This window comes from Sphaeramia orbicularis, chromosome 7 (genome assembly GCF_902148855.1).
Source record: "Sphaeramia orbicularis chromosome 7, fSphaOr1.1, whole genome shotgun sequence".
In the NCBI taxonomy this organism is placed as follows: domain Eukaryota; kingdom Metazoa; phylum Chordata; class Actinopteri; order Kurtiformes; family Apogonidae; genus Sphaeramia; species Sphaeramia orbicularis.
The window spans coordinates 19623333-19642692 of record NC_043963.1 but is presented as its reverse complement, the minus strand read 5'-3'; the positions used below and the strand labels follow the sequence as shown (position 1 = coordinate 19642692).

Below are 19360 nucleotides of genomic sequence, written 5' to 3'. Positions count from 1 at the left end.
CCCATTTAAAATAAGATAAGACTTTATTGATCCCACCATAAGGGAAATTTCACAGTTGACAGCAGCAACATACAACACACCAGTACAAAAAACAGGTAGAAAAAAAACCAAAAGTGAGAGTGAAATATAAAGGAAAATGAGAAATTTGGTGTTTATATAAATAAATATTTATTATTCATATAAATAAATATTTATATAAAGAGAGAATTTAGAATTAAACATTCTTAAAATTTAAATGTTATTTACATATTTACACTTACTCATTTTGGTTGAAATTTGTCTATGCTGTCTATGTCTATGCTGACATCAGCACATGCATAGACATGATGACATCAGCTGGACTGAAGCCAAAATAAGCTACAATACCTGTGAGGGGCGGGGTTTGTTGTGCCTGGCACCACTTGGTATGGATTTGTTTCTATTTCTGTCAAATCAGGGGATGTTAGTCTGATTTATTACCTAGCTTTGCAGGATGTTTCCCTCATGTTACGTGGCATCTTATTGGCAAGACAAGGCAGGTTTATTTATATAGCACATTTCATGTACAAGACAAGTAAAAGTGCTTTACATAAAACATTAAAAGCATTAGGCAAGGCAAAGCAAGGAAGATTTATTTGTATAGCACAAGTCATACACAGGGCAATTCACACTGCTTTACAAAAATGGAAAAGAGACAGATTAAAAACACACAATTACAATTAAAACATAATCAATAAAACATAAATATCAATTACAACAAAGTAAAAGGTCAGAGTGCAGATAGAACCCTTTCAGTTGTTCTATGCACAGTTGAACAGAGCTGTTTTCAGCTTGGATTTAAACATTGTCAGAGTACAGGTCTGCCTCACATCATCAGGAAGACTGTTCCAGAGTTTAGCTGCATAGAACTGAAATGCAGCTTCACTCTGTTTAGTCCTGACTCTGGGCTCCAGTAAAAGACCAGTCACTGAGGTTCTCAGGATTCGAGATGGTTCATATGGGGCCAACATGTCAGAGATGTACTTTGGTACTAGACCATGAAGAGATTTACAGACCAGCAGAGCTGTTTTACAGTCTATTCTCTGAGCCACAGGAAGCCAGTGCAGAGAACTGAGCACAGGACTAATATGGTGGTACAGGGAAGCAATAAAAAGTATAGGCATGAGGAAAAAAACCAACAAACAGATAAAACAGATTTTTAAAAATGCTAACAATTTTTTTCATAAATTATTGTGTCAAGTTTTGGCCTATTTAAGGACTTTTTATGTATATATTCCATGTAGTAAAAAGTACACCTAAAATAAATTGATGGGGTAATTTTTTCAGATAACACCAAAAATCAGAAATGGACTATTTAATGATTCAAGCAAAAAAAAAAAAAAGATGTATTTGTTTATTATTATTATTATTATTATTATTATTATTATTATTATTATTATTATTATTAATTAATTAATTAATTAATTAATTAATTAATTACAAAAAACCGACTTGGGCAGTTTCTTTAAGAAGGTGTTGATATGGAAGTGGACAAGCATACTTTGTGTTTTAGAAATAAAAAATGGACATGTAGACAGGCTTTTACTGGCTAATAGTTTTAGTATAACTCTGAATGAGACCCTGAAAGTGCTGTTGTGTGTTTTTGTTGGGTTCAAAAATGATTATGTAACATTTGGGGAGAAAATACCACAACAGGAAGCAGTAGAGGCTGGACAGTACTGCCAGAGCGTTAAGAGTCTGAAGGTGCTTCCCACGGTAAAGGCTGGATTCAGTAGCAAAGATGATCCAGGTGAGAATCAGCAGGAGCAGACAGAAGGTTATGGCTTTGGCCTCATTATAATTCTTCGGAAGGTCTTTTCCCATGTAGGAGAAAATAAAGCAAAGTGAACACAAAGAGAACAGGAAAATCCCAGGAATCAGGCATGACGGGAGATTGATGTCACAGGTTAGAATGATTTTGTCATGGTACGACTGTGTGTCATTGAAAGGTTTGGAAGGTGACAACGAATTCCCTAAAGTAAGTAACAGTGCCTGAGTCAGAAATGCCGCTGAAATGAACAGCCACTGTCCATGATATTTCATCCACCAGCTGTACAGCGTGGGATACTTAGCAGCCATTTTGAAGACGCAAACAATCTGAAAAGATCGCACAACAAAACAAGCCAGACAGACTGTGTAGAAGAGTAGGAATGGTAGAAACCTCATAATACAGAAAGAAACACTTGGAGCTCCGAAATAGAAGAACACACTCGTACTACACAGAACGAGGCAGCCTAAAATCAGGAAACACATCAGTCCTCCAGCTGATCTGACAATAGGTGTGTTGTAGTTGATGGCAAAGAGCACGAACACAGCTGCGGTGAATCCCACGAAGACCCAGGTCACAATCATGATGAGAATAGCCCATATGTCAGTCAACGGGATGAACTCCACCACTCGAAGGTTACAGGACGTACTTCCTGCCGGAGACCATTCTGTCTCCTTACAGGCGACACAATTAAATGGATCATCTGTTTTATTCAAGAGAAGGAGAGAATAGTTCGGGTTATGAAGAACAGAACTGCATTTTAGTTTGTGTGAACAGGTTCGAACACCAGATATACTTCATGGCAAACATACACTGTTGCTCATAAAGTTGGATTAATTTTGTTTTCAGACACATTCCTCTTTTTATTCCTATTTCTACACATCAGTAATCACCTTTGACCAGGTACAGTGATTACATACTGAGCCCTAGTTACATGTCATCTATCAAAATTAAATCATACTGTCACAATCATTTCATGAGAGGAGGTAAATATATTTTATTCCAACTTTTTAGGTGACGGTGTATTTATGCCAATTAGGAAAAATCGGAATTTTGCTCTTATAAAGCACCACAGTGTATAACAATTATGATCAAGAGGGGTGAAATGTTACTGTTATAAATAAATTGCTATGTTCAACCCATGAAGATCCAAACAGCTACCGGTGACAAAAAATATTTACTGATATAAAACATTAATAACTTCTGATCCACTAATCCTATCAATCCATGTAAATAGTTGGTGTAAAATGCAGTTTGTGATCAAATGTGACCCATTTGGATGTTCAGAGGCTCCCCTGTGAACATGGAAACATCATCATCTGAAGCGTTGGACATTGACTCACCAGTAAAACTCATGGAGTTGGATCAATGTCAGTGGATGGAGATGCTTGAAATTTTTGATCATATATATATTACCCCTTTCATGCACGAATTATGAGAACCTTAATCAAAATTTTTTCCTGAATGTTTTTATTCCTCTTTAGGCATGAAAAAAACAATGCGATTGGAATTTTTTTTTCTGAAAAATAAAAAAAATAAAATAAAAAAAATAATAAAATAAAATTAAAAAAAATACATAAAAAAAATAATAATGAAAAAAAAAAATTCTTAAGAACCTATTTTTCATGAAGTTGCAAAAATGTCCACTCAGCTGGACACCACACGGTTAATTTTTGACGAACAGAAACATGTATTTACTGATAAATTGTGTGAAAACTATGGGGAGGGGTTGTGATTCTGGGGGTTTATGCTCAGGAGAGATCTACATGATGTTACCAATTCATGCCAGAAAGATATGTAGTGTCTTAAAACTTTAATAAAGATATGTGTAAAAAAAAAAAAAAAAAAAAAAACAACAACAAAACCCATGAATATACAAGACAACAGCTGTAGAATAGCTGTCCACTGTAGTGACCACTATGCATGAAAGGGTTAAATAGTACATGAAATGGAGCAAAAAATGTACAAAATAATAGATAACATTTAAAAACAAGCAAAAAAAATGACTCAAGTAAGGTAAAAAGGAATGAAAGTAAGCAGGAAAATGAAGAAAAGGGGGGAAAATAGATTTTAAAAAATTAAAAAAAAATACAAAACAAGCCACAAGCTCAATGAAATTGAAGAAAAAATAATAAACCCATGGCATTGGATCATTGACAGTGGATGGATATGCTTGTTTATATGTTCAGTTAATGATAGATTTCACTGAAAAAAGGTAACTTTCTTCAGTTTTCTCAGGTTTTTTTGCACTTTATTTTTTTAAATTTTTATTATTTTAGTATATGGTACAAAACAAACATAGAAATGGTCACAGGTACATTCAGACATTTACAAAGTTTTCTCTGTTTTAGATATAATAACTCAACTTTATTCTTAGCTTATATGGACATCAATCATAATTAGTAACCTAAATGTAGGAAAATACCTGATTTTCACTTAAGAATGCTAAAAACTGATCATAGTATTAGAATAAATAGTGATAAATCACTTAAGAAAGTTAAAAATATAGAGAAAAAAAATCATTTGGGAACTGACACAAAAGTAGCGCTTGGTCTTTATGGGTTAGAATTGTGTAGGATCTTCTTTTTCAGATTTAAGTAAACTGTTTAACACAACTTTCAGAAAAGCCAGCTAATCTATTCAATTATAACCTAAAGATTCATTTGACACTAAACACTTCAGTGATTTCCTGCTTTTGGTTTATTACATAGATATGTTAGATAACTGAATATTTTTAGTTATAGTGACAGTTGGAGCTATACATTGGATGAATAACCAGCTGAATCCAGATTAGCATAAAGGCAAGAATGATGCTAATTTAATGTGTATCTTATGATAATATATTTACACCTTTAAAGACCAAAGTTGCAGCATTGTGACAAGCAACATAACTGAATGAAACGGACAGCTTTTTTGAAACCTTGATATCGAAATTGAATAAAAAAAAAAAAAAACACAAAAAACAAAAAAAACCCTCCAGCTCTGAAAGGTTTAAATTTGTGTTGCACTTGCAATTAATTACAAAGTGTTACAACAGCTAAAAATCCAGTAGAATGACAATAACATACAATCATTATACAGACACAGAAAACATCATCAAGATAAAGTGACTAAGTAATACATGTTAAAAAAAAAAAAGAGGGATTGTTTTTGGTATCATTGGACACTAATCCTGTATCCTTAAGTCTTCTTTACCAACAAAAATAAAATACCTGTGGTGTTGATGTAAGTTCCGTTTCGACAGATCAGACAGTTGAAGCAGCATGTGTGGATTCCATCTTGCTTTTTCGAATATCCAGCTCGACACTCTTTGGAACAGAGTGATGTTGGGATCTGTGGAAGTATTATTATCAACTTCAGCTTCAGGAGATGTAGCGTTTTTTTTCCCCTTAAGGTAACTCATGTAAAAGTCTAGATATCCTGTTATAAATAAATGAGTACAAATTTCTTACGTCTCCATTTGTGAACCACTGGATTTTGGTGGTGTTGATAGAAAAAATGATAGAAGGGTAAAATGTGTAATATCCAACTTCCTCTGCTTCACCACTTTGGTTCCAGAAAACAATGGAATATGATCCAAATGTGGGGTCAGTGTTCCCATCGAACTGAATGACCTGGTCTAAAAGTGTGAAGTTTGACTTTTTCAGTTCTGCCAGTACCTGTGGGAGTATAAAAACACATGATCAGCCTAGTTTCACAATTCACAAAGCTATGTTCACATGTCCAGAATTAAGGCTCAGTTACAAAAGATCTAAGGGACTTTACATATATTCTGCTGATAGGAAGCTAAAGGATAGACTGTTGTGTAGAGAAGGAGTGGGATTAAATAAGTTCTACTTCCTTTCACTCCTTTTCAAATGTGCAAATGAAATCATGTATATATATTTAAGTTTTGTTTTTTTCCATGACTTCTTACTGTCTGTTTTATTTCTAAAGACTAAGTAAGATTACTTTGTCTTGCTGCATATTCGAAATAAACTAAAAAAAAAAAAAAAAGGCTCAGTTAGGATTTATTGCTGCAGATCTCTTCTTTATGCTTTGTTATTTAACACTTTTTTTTACGCTTTATTATCAGATTCCGGTGTGAACAGGTCATGGTCCTGAACTGAAACACTTGCACAAATGGTGCATTTAACACGTTAAACCCATAAAGACCCAGCACTACTTTTGTGTCTGTTCCCAAATGAAAATTTCTCTATATCTGACCTTTCTTAAGTGATTTACCACCATTTATTATAATATTACCTTCTGTATTTTGCATTTTAGATATACATATAAAACAAACTCTGGAATTAAATTAGCCTATTTTTTCCCTTAAATATCACATACAATTTTTTGATGATGAACAGTTTCAGTCTTTTTTATATAGGACTTTGTGCATAGTGGTGACTGTGTAACAAGTTGCTTTGTAACAGACTCATTTTTACCCCTCGGCCAAAATGGCCGGAGGGGTATTGTAATCGTTTTGTCGTCTGTCCATCTGTCTGTCTGTCCATTCAACTATGTAATCGTATAATCTGAAGAACGCATTGAGATATCTGCACCAAATTTATGCTGTGAATGCATCTTGGCATGAAGCAGAGGCCTACTGAAAATCAGTGACCTTGACCTTCTTTTTCAAGGTCAAATGGCATTGTGCAGTTTTCATAACTGATTACTTTCAAATACAAATATGTACGTAATAAGTTTTACACAAAGACAATCTAATCTATATTATAGAACAGTAACTTTCAACAGAATCTTACACTATATTTGGCTGAGGGGGATCAAAAGTGCACAGTATGTTACATTTATATCTATTCCAGTGACCCTATGATCAATTAAAAAAAAAAAAAAATGGAAGTATAGCAGTGTCTGTAAGTCTGTCTTCCTCCAGGTCAGACAGAGACTATTTTATATTTATATTTATGCATTTGGCAGACGCTTTTTTCCAACATAACTTACAGGGGAAAACCAATCAAATCACTCGATCAATCAAATTTTATTTATATAGTGCCAGATCACAACAAAAGTTATCTCATGACACTTTATATAGAGAGTTGGTCAAAACCAGACTCTAAGCCAATTTACAGAAACCCAACAGAATCCTAGGAAACACAACAGTAGGAGTTGTGTGTGAAGAAATGTGACATAATTTAACTGTGATAGCCAATTTCAAAAAGGATGTGTTAGACTGGTTTAATGTTTAAGATTTTTTGCCATAGAGTCTGTCAAGGAAAATTAAATCTCATTGTGTCACTTTTGGTTACAACACTTTATAAAAGCTATAATCATATTTTATACAATTTGCAATTTATCCATTCCTAGACAAAATGACCAGCATATCCATCTGTAATGTGAATAACTGTTGAAGAAGTCAGTCATATTCTTACCATGTATGGTTCCACTGTAACGTTCCTTTGACATCCTCCACTTCCACATTGCAACGTATTGTGTAAGGCATGTGCGATGGCATATATGGCCGAGTAAACAGGAAAAGAGTAAGATGGGTCAGCATCAGCGATTTGTTCTGGGCTCACATCACTGCAGTTGCAAACCTGATTGCAAGAGTGTTGGTCTTGGTTTTCACAATACATGTGTTCTACTGTGGAATAGATAAACTCATCAAAGCCTGGGATGTTCACCACTGGCTGTGACACCCCGAGTACAGTCCCAATATTTTGGATTCGTTCGTCCCTCAGAAGGTTCTTGTTTAAGGACCAGGCCTCCACCGCTATCCACACCTTCTTTGTGACATTCAGCTGGATCGCTGAGCCGATGAGCGTTTCAGCGGTTCTTTCAGGAACATAAGCGATAATGACACGTGCCCCCTGCTCCTCTATCTGCTGGAACACTTGGGAGATGTTTGTGTTGTGGTTTAGCTCTTTGCTATAAGCCAGGCAGATGTCTGTATCTTTAATTCGTTTCACAAACAGATCCCGGCCGTCATATCCGTAATCATCGTTACTGTTAATGAAAGCAACCCAGCGCCAGTTATAGTGCAGCAAAATAGTGACAATCCCTTCAATCATATCTTTATTGGAATGCACTGTTCGGAGAAAGGAGGGATATTTCAGTTTTTCTGAAAGGGAAGAACTAGCAGCTCCATAACTGACCTGTTGAAGGAGTAAAAAGTAGAAGTAAAACACTTAATGTTACATGGACAGAACCAAATTATGTGTGCATACACTGTAAGCCCGGGCTTTGTATTTACTAAAATGCTTTAATTACTGTCCTTAAATGATTTAAGTTTTATTTCACTACTATAAAATGTTCAGTATATTCTACTAATTTGGAGACATAGTTGAAAGTACAAAAAAGTTTAAGTTGAATGGATTTAAATCACTAAGTTTTAGTCATGACCACACCTTTTTATCTCCGCATTGCATTGTGGGTATTGGGCATGTTGTTGAAAATATGTTATTTTTATGTGCAGCGGGGGTTGTGGCGTTAATGTTAATTTTGATTTAATGTGTGTATGACAATGTTTATTGGCCTTTTTGTGTTTGTTTTTGTATTTTTGTAGAGCTGCACCATGAGTGAGAGCCATAGGAAGAACAATGGCTTTCCTGTTCATTCCAAGAAATTTGTTTTTATGTAAATTTTTATACCTTGTCAAATCAAAAGCACTTCCTGTACTGTCAAATTACATTGAGCTAACTTCTTGCCTAAATTCTATCCATGCCACAATATATTCAGTTGAATAATTATACAGAGCGATTTATATTGCAAAAGATTTTAATTTAAAATAACGTGGAATTTAGTACAATGAACTGATGATATTAAGTCTAACAATGATTATACAAAGCAATTGACATTGCAACAAATTATAACTTAAATTAACTTGGCATTTAGTGTGTTGTACTTAAAATAGCAATTCCATTCAAATCAGGCATTTAAGTTTAATACACTCAAGTTTTCATTACTCATTACTTAAATTTTTTAAGGCAACCGATTACCTCAGATTTTTTAAGTAAACTCAACTTATCCGGTCTTACAGTGTATGTTAACCAACCAACCAACCAACCAACCAACCAACCAAGTCTAGACCAGACTCTTAAATAGATGTATTCCTATTTAGTGTGGTGTCAGAAACCAGTATTTTAATCAAAAGTATTTACAAGTGTTTAACCAGTATTCATTTGCATTCCAGAACTTATTTTTAGTGTAATGTGAAGATTGTACCACAGTATCTGACTTTTTTTCCTGGGAGAACCACTACAAAAAGACATGTGCGCCAATGGAAAGTTTTCAAAACGTGGTGGACAAAAGTACACGTGAGTGGAAATTTTGGACATTCTGGGAAATAATTTACATATTCTGGGGAAAAAGTGACATATTTATATATGATAAATTAATACTGGGAAATAGTTGTATGCGGCCCAATCCAGACAGACACCAGTAAAAACTTACCCTATTGGAGACAAAGCCAAGAAGGAGGGGCTTCTGATGTGACTAGATTAATGTTCAAAATATGATAAAAATGGAACATGGGGATATGGTCTATACCTAAAACCCAACCTATTTTTGGTCAAATAAAAGTGGTCTCCCAGAGCGAAAAGTCAGTTGTCTCTGCAGATTTCAACTCAGTGTTTATTTTGTGTATGAATAAACACTTTATGTGGCTCGAATTCTGCTCGATCTCCGACTTTAACTTGATTCTGTGTGCATTTACTTGAGGAAGCTCCACTACATAGATTAGGGAGTACAGGGACATACATTTAACATTCCAGAGTATGGTTGGGGAAGAGACCAAAGATGTCTCCCAATAATATGACAATAGGAAAATGTGTAAAATGTGCAATTTAGAGCATTTACTTCCTTCTCAAAATGACAAAAAGAGCAAAATAATGCAAATAACGCAAACTATGAATGATGCAAAGAAAACAAGTTCATGTGAAGTTTTAAACAGAATAATAATATGGCATTACATTTGTTGAAATAACATTCATCTTTCAGTGCTGTCCATCAGTTTCAATATTTCATATTACTGTTGGGTGCTTTATGTCACTGTTAGAGCAAAAACACAAGGAGGTTTAGTTTGTTTGTTTTAAATGTTTGGTTTGTGACTGTCGATCAATCAATCAATTTATTACAAAATTACTTCAAACAGTCAAAATCGACAATTCATTTACAAGATACATTTTGTAATAGGACACCCCAGAAGCAGTCCTCAGCTTATAAATGGGGGCCTTTGACATGTGATGAAAGACTTAATTTACATTATAATCTTTAATAAATTAAAATGTTCTAAATAACTACAAACATATTTTAAAATATTTGCCTATCTACCCTTAGACATGTGATGAGAACACAATTTATATTATAATCTTTAATAAATTAAAATGTTCTAAATAACTACAAATATATTTTAAAATGTTTACCTATCTATCCTTAGACATGTGATGAGAAACACAATTTACATTATAATCTTTAATCAATTAAGATGTTCAGAATAACTACAAACCTATTTTAAAATATTAACCTATCTATCTAATGATGTTTCATTTCATGTCCTTTTCCTCAGTCCTATTATAGTCAGCATATTATAATATTCTCAGATAATGTAATAGTCGACCTTGCTCTTGATCACATCCCAAATGTTTTCGTTTCAGTTCAGGTCTGGTAGTTTTTAAGTGGTTGGTCATATTTTTCCAGAGCAGCATGGGTATAAAATCAAGACATATGAATCAAATCCATTTATGTAATACAATAAACCTACCAGAGGAATGAAATTCATCATTAACAGTGGATATATAGTCCGAGTTTCCGTGCTTGAAAAAGGCCCGGCCACTGCGATCATTTTCGACACTTTGGTTGGATCCCCGTGCGGTTCATCCCAAGGCTGGATTGTATCGTTCACAGAGATCAGGTTAAACATACCTGGGAAATTCTGCGCAACTGAGCATTGGTCAAATATGTCATAGCCAAGGGACACATTTGGCAGGAGGCTGGTGGAGTTATTGATCTCCTCAACAGAGAATCTCATTAACTGGAACCTCCGATAGTTTGATATGACAAAAGGTTGACTGTGGATGAACAAAAACAGAGGAATGAGTTTGCAGAATATTTACAGTTTCAGCATGTTGCTTATAGTCTCGATACATAGACAGACATACAGAGCTTTTCCTTCTGTTGGCTCCAGTTTTAGCTGAACATTTGTTCAAACCTTTGGGCTATGAAGGATCAGTTCAACCACGTAACAAAACATGCATATTCCTCTTAATAATGTCTAACTTTGCACACAGTTTAGAAATTACATTTTGAGGGAAACGAAACAGATGTTTGACAGGTAAATAGAATGTAACTTTTAATACTGAATTGCATAAAATATTTCTGTGCACTTAGAGGTTCACAAAATATCCTTGCTGACCCACAATTTAGCTTCATAAGAGGTCAGTAAGGAGATTCAATGAGCAATAGATCTACAAAACCTAGTGAATTTTGCTATAGATATAGACTTTATTGATCTCATTTCACTGGAAAAAATCTAAATCATACCAAGTGTATTTTTCTCATTTCTAGTTAAAATATCTCATCACACTTAAAATAAGACATAATCACCTAAAGAGCAACTCTTCAGTGAGATAAAACAACTTATTTTTAGACAAAAGATCTTGAAAATCTTATTTCAAGAAATCTTAACAAGATAATTTTGACCTGTTCCATTGGCAGATGTTTTTTTTTTTTTGCTTAAATTCAAGATTTTTTTTTTTTTTTGCGTAATTCATGAAAAAAAAACATCTGCCAATGGAACAAGTGAAAGTTATCTTGGTAAGATTTCTTGAAATAAGATTTTCAAGATCTATTGTCTAAAAATAAGTTCTTATATCTCACTGAAAAGTTACTCTTTAGGTGATTATGGCTTATTTTAAGCGTGATGAGATAATTTGACTAGAAATTAGAAAAATACACATAAGATTTGGATTTTTGCAGTGTATGGAAGGTACTGTGAGCAAAACTCAGGTAATCAATGTTTTTTTAAACTGTTCAAAAAAGTTAAGGCCCGCTTTTGCTCCATAGCTATTTTCATGAAAATGCTCATTGCAACTATTTTACTCTATATCCTGATACTTTAAAGCCAGACTGTTGTCTACATGGTGACCTCACCTGAACCTCAGAGCCATGTGGTGGTGAGTTCCACCTGTCTGAATCAGACCAATAGCGAGAACCCTCTCTTTCACAGTCAAATGGGCTTTCTTTTGGTTCTAAAATTAAAGCTTTTTTCCAAAGTAGGACCTGTTTTGGTCATTGGTAGGATATCAAGTGACTTTTCTTAAAAATGGTTGTGGTTCAGTATTTTAAAAAAAAAAAAACCAAAATGCTATTGGGAAAAATCCAGGTTGAATTTTCAAGATAAATGCTGTTAGTTCATGGTGAAGACTAGGGATGCACCAATACCACTTTTTTCCAGACTGAGTACAAGTACTTACATTTGAATACTTGCCAATACTGAGAACCGATACGACTACTTAATAATAATATATATATTTTTTAAATTGATTTATTTCGAATATGGATATGATACAAGCTTCCTTATTACTACTATTTGACTTCTTTGCACAACATAATATAGAAATGAAAGTTCAAGGAAGCATAAAATAATGATACACGCAAAAAGAAAAGAAAGGAAAAAAAAAAAGTCATATTCGAAAAGGCGTGAGAAGAAGCATTGGTTATTAGCTCTCACCCCTTTGTCTAAACCAACAATATGTACACATATACATACATACATACATATGTACACCCATATACCTACACATCTATCCATCTGTACACAAATACATATATATATACACATACACACACACACACACATATATCATATACACATACACCTGCATATACATACATACACATATATGCATATACACTTACATATACATGTACAAATTCATATATACACTGTTCCATACATACACATATACATTCCCATAGGCTTCTCTGCCTCTAATCCCTATGCCATATCAATAAGTAAAGGAAAATAGTCAGTAATGATAATTATCAATTATAACTGCTAAACAAAATAATCCCATTCCAGTTGTTAGTTCCTTTTGTAAATGTGCTTTATTGTCGTTGTCATTAGTCTGACTGGAACAAAGTGCTGCTACTGACATTTAATGTGTTGGAATGAGCGTTTCTCAATTAATCCTGTATTAGTTATATCTTGCCTAGTCCTTTGTGCTCTGTTGTCCAGTCTGATTTAGTTATTTATTTTTCTTTCTGCTTCAATACTTTCATTATACCTCAAATGTCAAAAAAATACTATTATTATTATTATTATTATTATTATTATTATTATTTGTTTCTGATAGTTGTAATAGTTGTGTTTAATCATTCCACCATGTGTCAAATGTATTTCTATATTTCTCTTTTGTAATGTTTATTCCATTCTTGTTCTGTAAATTTGCTTTGTGCCAATAAAAAATAAAGAATAAATAAATAAATAAATAAATAGTATGATTATTATGCCGTGTTTCCACTACGTGGTACCAGCTTGACTCAACTCGGCCTTTTTGCGTTTCCATTACAAAAAAGGACCCGGTACCCGGTACTAGTTTTTTGGTATCACCTCCGCCGAGGTTCCAGGACTGGGGACCAGATACTAAAATGTGACGTATGAACACTGCAGACCTCTGATTGGTCAGACAGTTTTCTCTGTGACCCGCCATTTTCCAAAAAACAGATGCGGAAGTTGACAGTAAATATAGCGGTAGGTTAATCCACATGATGACAGCCTGAAAAACTACACTATGTCGAGGAGGTTCAGACGTAAAAATTCAGCATGAGCTTGACGAGACAACACGCAATGAGTGAGTTTATCAGCGACTCTCTGAGAAGACGACACGGAAGTAACGGGCCTCATCACTATGACAACCAGGTACTGTAAAGTCAGTAGTATCCTGTAATGGAAACAACATAACTTTTCCCCTCACAAATATTATATATATGGAATAACTAGAATGTATGTTTCAAACGTAAATCATTGTTTTTAAAGAACTGGGTTGATAACAGAATACTGCTTGACTGTCTGTCAGTTGTTTAACCGTTTCATGCTTGAATTGTGAGAACCTTAGACAAGATTACATTTTGTTTTTGTTTTTTTTATTCCTCCTTAGCCATGAAAAAAACAATGCGATATTTTTTTTCTATGGAGTTACAAAAATATCCATGCATTTAATTTTTGAAGGAAAGAAACATGTATTTAAAACCCAATATCAGAAAGTGATATGAAAACAATGAAATAAAAACATTTTTAATGCTACTAATCTGACGTCTTCTCACATTTTAACATATTCTAATGCTAGTAATTACTCACTTCATGGAGATAACATGAAAAAAAAACCCAAAACCTTTTTGTATCATAAATAACAATTGATTTACACTCAAACATGTCACTGCAGATCAGGTTTATCAAGAACAGCACAGTTACAGTAACGGTATGAATGTCAGTGTATGGGATGATGCATAAATGTCCACTGTGTTGGTTGATATGGAACTAAAACAACAAAACCCATGAATATACAAGAGAACGGCTGTAGAATAACTGTCCACTGTAGTGACCTGTGCATGAAAGGGTTAAGAAGGAAGGTCAGTTGTTTACTTATAGTGAATTTTTGTTAGAATGTAAAATTCAGGTACTCCCAAGAGAATACGCCATTGTGTTTGATACTATCCCTTCAGGTTTAAAAACCTTGCTATCTTCTACCGTTAGAACTTCAACAACCATTACCTCTCAAATTGTGCAATCAGAATTATACATAGGAAATTGAGATCCATTCTTGAATAAAAAAACTAATAATAAATTCATTAGAGAACTGATCCAAAGGGATACAATTTGTAAGCCAACTTCCATCTTTTTCTGGAGTAATTTATATTCCGATGTGGAATGGGAAAAAGTATGGTTATTACCAAGGAATTTTTTTATTTCAAATAAGGTGAGAGAAGTATCTTTAAAACTATTACACAGGTGTTATCCAGTTAATTCAGTTTTAGGTAAGTATAAGACCAGTGTTGACCCTCTTTGTTCATTTTGTCATAATTCAGATGAAATATTAACTCATTTGTTTTGGGAATGTGCATTCTGTCAAATTTTTTGGTGTGATTTTAATCTTTTTTTAAATAGAAAGCTGGATATTTCTTTTAACTTCAAAATTGAAGATATTTTATTTGGTTTCTTTATTACTGATCTGCCTGCTCAGAAATTGTATATTCTTAATCTCATTTCCTTATTAGCCAAATTTCATATACATGCCAGCAAGTTTGCCAATCAGAAACCCAGCTTTGTGGTTTTTAAATCTTTCTTAGAATCCTACCTAGACACACTTCAATTTTTCACTAACCCTAAAGCTGTGAAGACTAAAGCCTTATGTGACGAATTTTATTTATTTTTTAAATTTAATTTAATTTTTTTTTCTCTTCTTGTTTATTCCTTTACTTTTATTTACTTAATTTACTTACCTATTTATGTATTTATATTTAATTTCTTCCTGCCTTACCTCGAGCATTATGTTATGTTTTCTCCATGCCATGTTCTGTTCTATGTGTATAGGGTATTATGTAAATAAAGTATTAGGAAAAAAAAAAAAAAATCCTGCAATGGAAACGGTCTCCAGGAATAGTATCTAGTACCAGAGTTGAGTTTAGCTGAGCCGAGTTGAGCCAGTTCCACTACGTTAAAAAGTTTCTGTATCACCATCTGTGGAGTAAAATTGTGGAACAAATTGTGTGTGGAGATAAAACAAATATCAACCATAATTTAGTTTAAAAAAATATATAAAAAATGATTCTTGAGCGGTACGGTATTTAATAATGACAATGAGGCCTGTTTGTTTATGGATGATGTTGTACTGATAAATCTACTGTAATTGTTGAAGAAAATGGTTGACTTGTTGAGTCTGTTTGTATGACTGGACTGACATGATCATATTGTTGTATGTAATTCAGTTACTGCATTATGTATTTGTTGTGGTTCGATGCCAAAATTAGGAAAATAGTATTGTTTGATTCTCGTATCAAGTTAGTGATAAAGGTGTAAAAGCACTGAGGGGTAGGATTAAATAAGTTCATACTTCTTCCTACTCCTTTTCGACCATACAAAATTCAGAATTGTATGTGCTTGAAGATAGATTCTGTCCATTTAAATGTTTTATTTTGTTTATTTTGTTTTGTTTTATTTTGCTTCTTTGCATGTTCGAATTAAATAAATCAAATCAAATCAAATTCCATCAAGTGGAAACGTGGCATAAGTAGCACGGACACGGCCGAGCCCTGGGTAGTTGCCATGAATCTGTCAATAGTTTTTCTCTAACTCACACAGTCGCTCTTTGAACAGATCCTCTACCTCCACGGTTCCCGGTGGTATTCTCCATCTGGGTATGCATCCATGAGCACCTGGGAAACGGACTGAATGTACGCAGAGTCTGTATCTGTCTGTGTCTTTGACGTTACTTGCAGTCGGCGTTACTTTTATCACCGTCATTTATTTTGAAAAATCTCCACCCTCTTCACACTCCCCGCACATTATTCCACCGCCACGTACTTGCTGCACTGAACTGTGAATGTCACGCTGCCGTAAGTGGTATCGGTGCAGTTGTATCGGATTACTTTTACGAGTACAAGTACACACACTGAGTATCGGAATCAGTGCATCCCTAGTAAAGACTCTCATACTTAAGTGAATATCACTAATATTTACTCTTTGTCAGTGTAACAACAAAATTAAAATTGAGTGAAATATTGTTAAATACCGGTGCCAAGTTACTGCGGGCCTTTACTTTTACATAGTAGAGGTCGTGTATGAAAATGCAACTCTGAGTGCTGGTTAACAAATATGCATTCAAACAAATATTTGAATCCATATAAATAACATTAAAATAAGAAATGAGTAAAATTGCAAGACAATGAAAACACATAAAATAAAAGCTGGACTAAAAAGATGTGACATTATAAATGCAAACATAGATTGTGACTGTACATAAAAGGATTTAGATTAAATTTAAATAATTTTAATCCGGGGGTTCCAGGTGAATAGCTGTGGGCCACAGATGCCGTTTGTCAGTAGGTCAAATGAGAAAGTATCCACCCAGATGAGACTCACCTGGAGCAGTCGATGGCTTCCGGTCTGTCCTGAGAAACAGCCTCAGTGACAGAGTGAACATCAAAAAGGCCCCCGATCATATAATCACCATCCAGATGAAACGCTGAGGTCGAAACATCACACTGACAGAGAACATTCAGAACCATTTCCAGCAGACGCAGAAATAAAAGTAAATGTTTCATGGCAGTAGCGTTCTCCAACGGGATACTGGATGAACTCATGAGACATGAACATGCCTTTAATAAGTAATGTGATCCTTGAGACGACAAAACCCCAGTCATCATTTCCATCCATTTAGAAATGCATGAGTTGAGATGTCATAAATACATTTGTGTAAATGGTTGGACGTTTACAAATCAGTATGCAAAAAATGTCTTAAGTTGGGCTGAGACATGCTATGATGACTGTGCAAAAGATTTAACTGAAATGAAAGTGTCGTGAATTCATCTGGTAATGCAGGAAATTACATCTAAGTACTATCATTTAACCAAAATTACACATTTCATTTATTTTCATTTATTAACATCCCCACCTGAAACATCAGTTGCTATTCTTCCTGGGGTCTCCTCTACATTACAATTTTAATTATTTACATTAATCTTACACCATTCACACACACACACACACACACACACACACACACACACACACACAAATGGGATATATAATACAACAGCCAAATGCAATTAAAGTAAACAAAGACAACAAAATAAGTTCTATACATTTATACTCATTCACCAAACAACAGCTGTCTGATACAAATCATAAGACATCCTTCAATATTATCAGTACTCTTTCCATTCACATTCACATGCACATGCAACGTGATTTTATAAATCTGGTCCTAAAGGTGAGAAGATATTAATAAATGCAATGTATTTAACCCATAAAGTCCCAGACATCCACTGGCGACCAAAACCACCTTCTGATCTAAAATGTTTTAATACCTGCTGATCCATTAATCCTATCAATCCGTGTAAATAATTAGTGTAAAATGCAGTTTGTCGTGTTTTCATGGTCATCAGATATGACCCATTTGGACGTTCAGAGGCTCCGTCATCTTCTACAACATTGATTCACCAGTAAAACCCATTAAGTTCGATAAATGACAATGGATGGAGACACTTGGTTTATGTCCAGTTAATGATAGATTTTACAGAAAAAGTCACTTTTTTTTAATTCAAATTTTTATTCAAAGCAGTCTCACAACATATTACGCAGGACATCATTGACACAAAGTACACTGTTCTCCCTCTCTCTCTTTTTTTTTTTTTTTTTTTGAAAAGAGAAAAAAGGGTGTCAACATTGCTCACAGAAAGAAAGAAAACAAAAAAAAGATACTTTGTGAATCTTTGTTGCATGAATATTACCATATAAATATAGACTTTCCAGTGTAATATAAAACAGGTGTAATTTGTGAAAAAGTCAATGCTTTTCATGGTCATCCTACTTTTGCAGAACAATAACATGAATAGTAATAAAGATTATATATGTAAACAAACATATTTACATTTACTTTACATGCACACACATTTATCTACATGTATAAATGATTATGGAAGTGTCCATGAAGTACACACATGCAAAAAAAGTAGAAAAAGTCAGTTTTCTTTTTTTGTTTTTTTTGTTTTTTCATTTTTTTCTGTTTTTGATGTAACAACTCCCAACTTTAATATGAATTTTTATGAATATCTACATAATCAGTAAATGAAACAGGAAAATACTTCTGGAAAAATTCAAAATATCGAGAATATTGTAATAAATTATGATAAATGACTTAAGAAAGGTTAAATAGAGAGAAAAAATTATTTGGGAACTGCCACAAAAGTAGCACTGGGTCTTTATGGGTTAATGGTAATAGTTTTTCTTTTAATTTCCTTTTGTTTCTTTTTTTTTAACACATAATTTGTCATTCTATCAATATTAGGATGATAGATGTGATGTTTATAGTAGTATTACTAGAACACATCAGGTCAAATGCAAACATACACAAAGCAATTAATTCAACCACACTTGGTTTATGCTAAAATGTTACATCCTCTTCCAAATAAGTTCTGCATGATCGACAAATGGGCCACAAAGGGTAGGACATTTGAAAGAACATGATTTGCAATTGCATTGTGGATTGGATTCAGACATGCTATAGGGCGGCTCCTGGCTCTGTTTTGTAACTACAGTAGATCTTGAAAGTCAGACAGGTAACATCACTTCTCAGACATGATCAATTTATAATCTATAAACTAAAAGAAGAGCGTGTTTATGTATAAATGACCATGCTGGAGATTTCAGACCATTTTTACTACTGTTTCTGTATTACCTTATATAATCTTAAACAGTTAAACCAGCCATTTTCAATAGATGTATGACTGATACACACAACTTGGTGCATCTGTTATTAAAAACATACACATTAAATATTCAAATGAGACCAAATACATGCATTTAGGCAGAGATACCAAGCTATTTCTTTGTTTCACTGCATATAAACTAATAAA

At 33.8% G+C, this 19360-nt stretch overlaps 1 protein-coding gene across 1 annotated transcript; it reads right to left on the bottom strand.

The window, feature by feature from the left end:
• Positions 1-1560: 1560 nt before the first annotated feature.
• LOC115422116 (taste receptor type 1 member 1-like) lies at positions 1561-17011 on the bottom strand. Its single transcript, XM_030138189.1, has 6 exons — positions 16866-17011; positions 10488-10794; positions 7159-7881; positions 5239-5445; positions 4999-5119; positions 1561-2489 (listed from the first exon to the last, which is right to left on the bottom strand). The coding sequence occupies exons 1-6, from the start codon at positions 17009-17011 to the stop codon at positions 1561-1563; spliced, it is 2433 nt and encodes an 810-aa protein (XP_029994049.1).
• Between the last annotated feature and the right edge of the window lie 2349 nt (positions 17012-19360).